Genomic DNA, 8896 nt, shown 5'->3' with positions numbered 1-8896 from the left:
AAAATACAGGGACCTTGATGCAAATTGTCATAGCGAGGCCACATTGTCGGATGTGAATCCGGCGGTTTTTTTGTCCGAGACCTCTGGACGGACGGTTTTTTTGTCCCACGGGACGAGAACCGTCCCGTCCAGTGGTCCCCGAGACATTTTCGTTCCAAAATTCGTCCGTATCCTCAGACAGGGCAATTTTTTCGTCCCGGGACAAAACATCTCATTAGTGTCCCTGAACTATAGCGGCAACTCCTACACGCTCAACACAGCCAAAGGATGCAAATTGATCATCATCATTGGCTTAGCATGCAATGTGGGCAAGATCAATGCCTGTCACGAGGGTGTCAGGGCTCTGGGCTCCTGCCCAATCAAGTCTGAAAAGGAGGGCGGCAACGAGCCACATTATTGGCGGCTCATGGATGGCTGTGCGCTAACGGCAATGGCATCGTTGTTGCCCTGGTTGAGCTATCCACTTGAGTTTTTTTTTCTTTCTTTTTTTTCTTATATTTCTGAATAAAGGAGATCGATTAATTGAGAGAGAGAGAGAGAGACCGTTTCTCTCGCTAGAGTCTTTAGATGAATGCAGTGCGACCTCCTCTTCTTGTTTGGCGCTCGTAGCTCGTGTTGAACTTGTCCACCAGCTCGTTCAAAGTACTGCAATTTGAAAAAAAACTTCAGCTTGCTTAATCTTATGAGCATATCAGGGCATACTTAGAACAAATTGTTTGACATTGGATTCATAGAAATATTGATTCTCTAACTCAGAATAGATTTATCTTAATTATTCAATGTGCCTTATGATTTTCCGGGGTTTTTTGGATTCGCCAAGTGTCGCAATCTCATTAATTCGGATTAATTCAAGTCTAAGCTAAAAAATCTGATTAATCCAATTAAATGTGCCATAAGGGCATTAGAGTGAATTAAGAGAGTTTGATGGTGTAGGGCATACCTAGAACAACTCGTCAACATGGCCAAATAGGTGACGAGAAGCGTGTCATTAAACTCCTGGAAACATATCAGTATTAGCAGTGAACCACAAAATTTAATACTCAATTATTCGGCAATCATCATGAAAGTCAGAAAAGGGCTCACCATTAGAAAGTCGTCCTGAAATTTTTCTGATTCAATCGCTGGCAATCTTCTCATAAGGCTAGACACCTGCCGGAGTAATGAGTTGTCCACAGGCAAATCCCCTGTTATGAGAAATTATCACGTAAGCACTAGGAAACTTCAAACTCATGAGAGAATATTATAAGGAATGTAACTGAAGAAATGTTGCGTACGTAGAAACAGAAAGGAATAAGCATGAATGTTTATGTTTTTTATATTGTTCTCATTCATAAGGCTATGTTTTCAACCTTCTGTTTATTCTGTAATATTTAGCCAAATGAAAAGCAAAGAAAAGATAAAAAAATTGAACAAACTAACCTCTTTGCATTGCAAGAAGGTACTGATAGACTAGCTTGATTCTGCCGTTAAGCATTTTTATTGCACTATAAATGCCTGTCAAATGAGCAGCCACTGCGAAATAGGATAAAAGAAATATCGCAAATTTTTTTAGGGCAAATAAAAATAAGCACAAGAGCAGGGAAAAGGTATTATCTCATACATTGTGTTGCAGCTGAACCACCATCCGACGGCTTGAGATGGGCCACGTGATCAATAGAAATTCTCTCCGCTTCTACAGTCTATTAAATACATAAATAACTAGTAATCAACTTCCCTTACCTAAGATCAGAAGCTCCTTTCACAATATGTATGAACTGTTGGAAACATACCTCAATAGTATAGGTAGATCTAACAAAAATTAACTGTGGGATCCCGTCAATGACATGCAGCTCTAGTGTACATCAGCAGATGAGCGCCAAAGATTATCCGAATAAGAGCATAGCTGTCAGTAGTTTATACCAAGAAATAAAAAAATAAATGAATGAATTCAACGACATAATTAACCTTACCACTTTCGAAAATAGTAATCGGAAGATCTTTTTGAGCATGGTTGATGGTCGGGTTCAGGAGAAGATAGACCGGACTCTCGTTAATATCCATCAGCTATATAGATTATGGAATATCAGAAAGTTAGCGAACAAAAATAGCTTTGAAAAGACACCAATTAAATATCTAGGGTTACTTTCACAAGTTTAAGTTCAGGTTTGGGCATCAGTATAGCATATCCATACAATTTAAGCAAGCACTAACCTAGTTCCTAACTTGGAGATGAAGCATCGACATTCCAATGAATGAAAAATATTTCTTTCAAGAAAAAACAAATGAATGAAAAATATTATTAGCAGCGAATAGGAAAATCAAATGAACGGGGAAAACCAAGCGATCAAGAAGAAACATGCCTTGATCACAGGTTAAAATACACATCCTTCTTCCAAGAGTGTCTCTTCCTTAACTTTAGCCGCATATAACTTCCTCTACTCAGTAGTGAATCTTTATCGAATTTTCAAGTTCTGATAATTTTGTTACGGAACAATACCGAGACAATATATCTATCATGTCGATGCGACTGTCACAGGAAACTATGTCATACAGACCATTTCCTTCTTCCTTCCCAAAAGCCTCTGGATCTTAAGACTTTAAAAGGAAAATTTTAAGAACTCTGATCGTGTTTTAAAGAAGCCCATTCAAAGGACGCCCAGAAAGGGATCCGAGAGGTCTATATAGACACCTTCCGTGGGGGTATTAGTATCCTTTCATCATAATGAGTCAAGTCGTCCATAACCATTGTAGTTCTTGTCTGGGAGATGCATTTGGCTTGACAGTGATAAGAACTAGAGCTCTTAGTGGAAAAGAAACGGAAAGAGGAGCAACTGGCTGACTGGGCGTTGCATTGTCAGGAGAAGGGTGGGATGTATATGTCAAGGGAGGGAATATAACTGGGATGGAAGTTGCTGACGTAGAGATAGGTGAACAACAATTCGACAATACTTCTTCAAGGCTGCCCTCCTAAAGGAGGGCTACTCTAATTAAAAGGAACATGCAGAGAGGGAAAATAAAAATACCCTTAAATGGGGTTGGGGATCATATCAGGGACCCCTTTCGGTAGGTCAGGCAGTGCCCTAAAACTGTCTGAACGGAGTTCAATGGCTGTTGGCACCACTGAGTTGCTATGATGGAGACAGGCTGTGGAAGTCAGGGTGGAAATGACGGAGTCGTGGAGAGAATGGTAGGCTGTGCAGGTCCATGGCAGTGGTCGCAAGGACTGTATCACAGAGATTTGGAGTGAGGCTGGGGTAGCAGCAAGCAATTTTATTTTTCTCCCATCACATTTGATCCAAGTGCAAAAGGATGCAGTCGAGAAACCTATCCATGTGGTCGAGGCAGTTGGAGTGGACTGAGAGCCAACGCCAATTGAAGTGATTCAGAATTTGAGGCGATAGAGCATTGGCTCGACGAGAATGGGAGCCATGCAGACCAATGTCTCTTTTACAAATGATAAGAACATTGTTTCCTCTCAGGAAAGAGAAGGACAGTGAAGAAGGAACTGGGAAAATGGGCAGCATCTAGAGAGGATAAGCTACAAGATGGACCTCGCTAGAGAGAAAAGAGGGGAGAAGTGTCGGGAGAAGACATTTCAATTGCCCTAAGTGTGTCGAAATAACACATGCCGCAAAATGGGTTTGGGAATCTGGATCATATCAGACAAGATGTCAGACTTGATGCATTGGACAAGTTCTGGATCATCCTCCTTCACTCCTTCCGCCCTTCCAACACCTTCCTCTACCATCTCTAAATCAATCTTCGGTAGGTTGTCATCAGGAGTCTATCAACTAATATTTCATCTGAATCATTTTAGATGGGCCTTTGAATTCCCTTTATGGACCGATTTGATGAGGTTTTTATAGGAAATCTGTGAAACTTTTACAAAATTACTGCAGTTTTAGGAAAGATATGTCAGTGGAAACTAAAAGACAATTGAGAAAAGACAACTTTTTTTTTGAAAACAAGAAAATACAAAATTTTGAAGAAAATTTTGTTGTTTGCCAACGGAGTAAAAGTTTGAAGAGCGCTCACTCAATATGAATGTTAGGACTGCTAAAAATATCATTTTAGAATCGTGCATTTTGGCACACATCCTACGATCATAGCCGACCACACAGTTGGCCGATGCGCCCAACTGGACACTCCTACAATATTACTTAGTTTTTTTTAAACAGAGTTTTACTGCGACATTCTATTGTGTAAGTCAGTAATGTCCTTTTGAACGCAATCCCTCATCCACCAATCTACTCAATGACCCAGAGTCCGCTCAGGGAACATAAAATAAGGCACCACTAGAAGAGAAAAATGTTCAAGTACATTCTTTCGGTCATTCACTGGCACATTCAAAAAGAATCTAAAGTTATACAACCCATGCTATTGGTCACTAAATCTGAGCCAGGAAAAATACAGGGATTTGGAAGAGAATTCGTCGTAAATTTACAATCGACTAGATTTACAAAATAGAGTAAAAAGTTTCAACGACTCAATTCAAACTAGACAGTTTTAGTATTTCCCAGTGGAATTAAAAAAAGGATAAAAAAAGATACTTCATGAGGATGTTCATGAGAAAATATATTCAAAATCCAAAAATTATTAGAGCCACTGTTAGGGTTATCATCTCTGAAATTACATGTAATTGATTGCTTATTCCATGACATTAAATCTCTGGAGTCACCCCACGAGACGAGACAATAACCATGAAAAATGATTTGGAATATATGAGGTGAGAAGATAGTGAAAGAAAAAGAAAAAGCAAGCTGTTATTCCGTCCACTAGGGGATCTTAACACTTATTCCACAAGGGAAGTGGTGAATAAGTTTCCCACCTAAATGGCTATGTATCAGAATCGAACGAAACGACAGAAACAGAGCGACTGAAGAATGTGGCAACAAGAATGACCGGAAAAGCATGACAAAACTCTCAACAAGTCAAACGTTGAGTACTGAGAGACAGTTTTAATAGTTTTCCATATCAGAATTACCATTGAATATAAAAATTGGCTCCTCTGGTTGGACACGAGCTTTTGAAATATATTTCTCAACGAAAACTAATCCAATAAAGCAGGTAATATCTGTGGATTCTTCTCTCCTCCAGAGTAAAACACTGGGAAATTCGCTGGTCAAATCAAGTAGCTCAAATAACTTTGCGTTTAGTGGGAAAATCATCATTAAGAAATCTAGGATCATTCATTAAACCCATCCACTTTAAGGCTGTGGACTAAAACCGTCGCCTCAGAGAAATAAATCTTGACTAGATATTCCTATCCAGATTATGGCGGACAGATATCCAGTGCTCTTTTAGAACTCCCTTCTCAAAAGTCACCCAAGAGAAAGAAGATTATAATTCAAGTTGTTTCCATCAGTGGTGGCCAAAGAACTGTGAAGTAATGAGAAATTAAAAGGCAGACGGGAAGATACAGCATGCAAACATCGCAAAAAAAGACCACATGAAGTACTGCATAACCAGCATTGGAGAAGAAAGATCGTCTGAAACGAAGGGATAAACAAATAATAGTGCAGAGATAGGACATTACAGCTTTATGTATCTGCATATCTGATTCTTGCGCATCAGTTCCTGTTGAATACCACCCGAGCACATAGAAGTTGGGAAACACTTTCTTATCTGGTTCGCAGGCATCCAAACAACAGAAAAATCAGAAAACCGCAAGAAAATGAATTAATCAGAATAAAAGCAAGTAAAAAAAAACAAGGGTATGCAGTTAAAATTTCACAGAAATTTGCTTCGGCAAAAGCGGAGGTAAACCCTAAACGAGAATCAATCTCGACGTATAAACAATCAAGGACGTAAAAAACGCCTTACACAGTTCTTGCTTCTTCTCAAGGTAGGCGCGATCAATGCTCTGGGAGACGGGATCGAACACGAGCTCAAAGCTATTGAAAATCTCGACAGTTCGACCTCGCTGGACGCCGATAACGCACCCAACAACCCTCAGCGGCGGCGCAGGCGTCAAGGAAGAAGCTTGAGCAGAATCGCCGCCATTACAGCAAGCGCCGCCGGCCGCCGCCTGCGAGAGCTGCGCCTGGGACTTGATTCTAGTGTAATGATCGGATATGTTGACGATCACGAGCGGATGAAGCTTGAACGTCAGCCCGCTGCCAGATGATGAAGTCATGGCTACGCACCGATCGAAAATCTTCTCGATGACGACGATTCCTGCGTTGATCGGAGAGGAATGCAACGAAGAACTCGGAAGAACTCGGAAGAACGCCTTTATAGGGCACACGCCTTGGATTAATCTCTCAGTCTGTTTAAATAGGGTGAAGTTAATGGGCCTTTGAAGAAAGAAACGGCCCAATTTCAGGTGTACCTTGTGACTGGTTGTTCTGTTCTGTTTGTTTGAAACGGAAAAAAAAATTCGCACAAAAGAATTGCACAGGGCCTTGTTCTTTGTTCTATTCTTTTTTTTCAAAAATGAAAAAAATTCGCACATTCGCACGTTCACACTAAACTAAAACAAAATTCGCACAAAACGAACAAAAGAACCACTCATAGGTCTGTGTGATGTGCTGTTCGAATTTATTTTGGTTCTGTTTAGAAAACCGAACAGAACGAACAATTCACACAAAAAGAACAGAATGTCCATGTCTACTTGTGAGATGTGACAGCTAGAGATTTGTCATTTTGAGTTTGGCTTTAATTTGTTGGATTAGAGTTTATGAGTAAAGTGCTCTATTGTCCAGGATGGGGATGCTGGACAGATTGGGGTGGTTTTCGTCCCGTTCCGCCCCGTCCCATGTTCCATTTTTATTGGGTCATATGAAGTTGTTCCATCCAAAACTGTCTCGTCTGGAAATCATCACGTATGTGATGTCCCAGTTCTGTCCCACGTCCAACCAGTTATTATCACTCTAAATGAGAACCGACTTATTTTTTTCTTCTCAGGTTCTTGGCTTTCGTTCGGCTCTAGGAACCTCTCGGCTCTCAATCATCTGACTATCTACCATTATAAGTGAGTACTCATTTCTCGCGCATCATTGTTTTGATGTCTCAATCATAAAATTTCAGAAATATGGTGGTGCCAAGTGTATTTCATTTTTCCTTTATATTTTTCGCCAATCAATCATATTTGATTCCATTTTACCATGTCATCTCTTTCCTAAAAGTGTTCCACAACTTACTCAATAGCTTTGCATGGATATTCCCTCGTGAAACATGAGTCTTCCAAAAGTCTAGTTCAATGTTATCTTCTATCAAAGTCACTATAAGTTAATTAACCATTTGGACATATTCCGTGTGATTTAACTATTTGCATCTTGAACAATCATTCCTTCATTTTAAATGATTGCTCATCTATTGTACATGTCTATCACTTGTCTAACAACTTTTGTAAATCCATATGTTTCTCTCCCTCATAACGACTATGATGGAGATTGAACGGAGCTCATCAATGTTAAAGAGGAGATTCAACATTTGGAGGATGATGGATATTATGTGGGCGTCAAGTCAATCACACTGCCATGCTTATTTACGTTCATTGAATAAAATATTTGCTATCATTATTATTATATGTGATGTTTATAATGAAGTCCATGAATACGTGCAATGACTTAGTGAATTATGATGAGATCATAATACAATGATCACTAATATTTAAATATGTATTCTAAATATTCCTATTCCATGGATAGTCCAGACTGACATCGAATTATCTAGATAGAATAGCACTAGCTAATCCTACTTATAGGATAAGTATGGCTGGTCTTGTGGCTATTAGTGTGGCGACAGTGGGGATAGATAGTGGGTGTTCTTTGGAAAAAAAATTCACTGAATTTATTCGTATGAATCCCTGAATGGTATTTTACCTAAACATCAATCAGGTTGATTCAAGTCATGGCTGTATAGTGATCCACGGACTTGAGACACCAATGGCATCTTGTGAATGGACGACTACATTTTGACTATGACTTACGAGTCTCTAATCATGGGATTCAAACAAGTCATAGCTCGGATGTAGTAAGAAGCTTACAGAGATAATTGAGTGGTCAAGAGGGGATTATGCGCCCTCGGTATAAGAGAAGATTGTTTCAAGGAAAACGATGCAGAGAATCCCTAGCCAGGGTAGTGAGGATATTAGAGGAGTTCTCCAATGATCCCCATTATGCATCAATACTAATTGAATGATGGATTAGGGTTTGACGATAAACCATCCTAAGTTGTTCGAGAGTCTCAAGCGGATGATGGATTAAATATATAAGGCAATCGATGAAGGTAAAGGTTCCATGAGAGAGTTCGATATACTCGGTACCTTTTAGAGTACGAGGTGTAGCTTGGCACCTCACGTGCTGAAAATAATCTACTGATTGGGTTAAATCGAGCCTTATTTAATTAATCTATATGTTGATATAGTTAATTAATAAGGTTGGTCAACAAACTTTTTGGGCGATTAAAGTTATTAAGTAGAATGATACATGAGCCTAGAGGGTCACACGCATAAGGTCATAGGGACATTGGTGGATATATTTTACTTTGTAGGGTTTTTGAGAAATACCGTAAGTGAAATATAAAGAGGGAAAGGGGTCTCATTTTAAGCGCCCATGCAAGCCTGATTTGAGAGCCCCTCCCTTTCTCCACTCTCTTCTCCACTCATCCAAGGAAGAGTGTCTCCATGGTGAGGAGATCTTCTAAATTTTCAAGAAGAGTCAAAGAAGAAGACGCAGAGATCCAAGCGCCGAGTGTTTGCGTGGATACTTGTAGAGGCCGAACGCGTGAACGGCTTCAGAAAATTCTCAGAATGACAAAGTCAAGGGTGGAACGAGTCCCCCAAAAGGAATATCCGATGTTTGATTTTAAAGACCAATTGTGAATCGATCGACACATTTTTTTCATCCATGGAAACATGCTTTCCATCGACGAACCAAGGCACCGAACCCATCATCTATTTAATTATGTTTTT

General features: G+C 39.8%; 1 protein-coding gene across 1 annotated transcript; it reads right to left on the bottom strand.

Annotated features, from left to right (window-relative positions):
* Positions 1-413: 413 nt before the first annotated feature.
* Positions 414-6222, bottom strand: CSN6A (COP9 signalosome subunit 6A). Its single transcript, XM_078587709.1, has 9 exons — positions 5803-6222; positions 5516-5604; positions 1950-2043; positions 1770-1831; positions 1601-1679; positions 1420-1512; positions 1084-1184; positions 941-996; positions 414-645 (listed from the first exon to the last, which is right to left on the bottom strand). The coding sequence occupies exons 1-9, from the start codon at positions 6113-6115 to the stop codon at positions 564-566; spliced, it is 969 nt and encodes a 322-aa protein (XP_078443835.1). The 5' UTR covers positions 6116-6222; the 3' UTR covers positions 414-563.
* Between the last annotated feature and the right edge of the window lie 2674 nt (positions 6223-8896).

This window comes from Wolffia australiana, chromosome 15 (assembly GCF_029677425.1).
Source record: "Wolffia australiana isolate 7733 chromosome 15, ASM2967742v1".
In the NCBI taxonomy this organism is placed as follows: domain Eukaryota; kingdom Viridiplantae; phylum Streptophyta; class Magnoliopsida; order Alismatales; family Araceae; genus Wolffia; species Wolffia australiana.
This window is presented reverse-complemented; position numbering and strand designations above follow the sequence as displayed.

Bases quoted from the DNA above. Each gene is read 5' to 3' on its own strand.
- CSN6A (XM_078587709.1), bottom strand. From the start codon at position 6,115: ATGACTTCATCATCTGGCAGCGGGCTGACGTTCAAGCTTCATCCGCTC. The intron at 1,513-1,600 runs GTATGAGATAAT...CCTATTTCGCAG, and splicing joins TGGTTCAGCTGCAACACAAT to TGGCTGCTCATTTGACAGGC. The intron at 1,185-1,419 runs GTTAGTTTGTTC...TTCTCATAACAG, and splicing joins CCTTCTTGCAATGCAAAGAG to GGGATTTGCCTGTGGACAAC.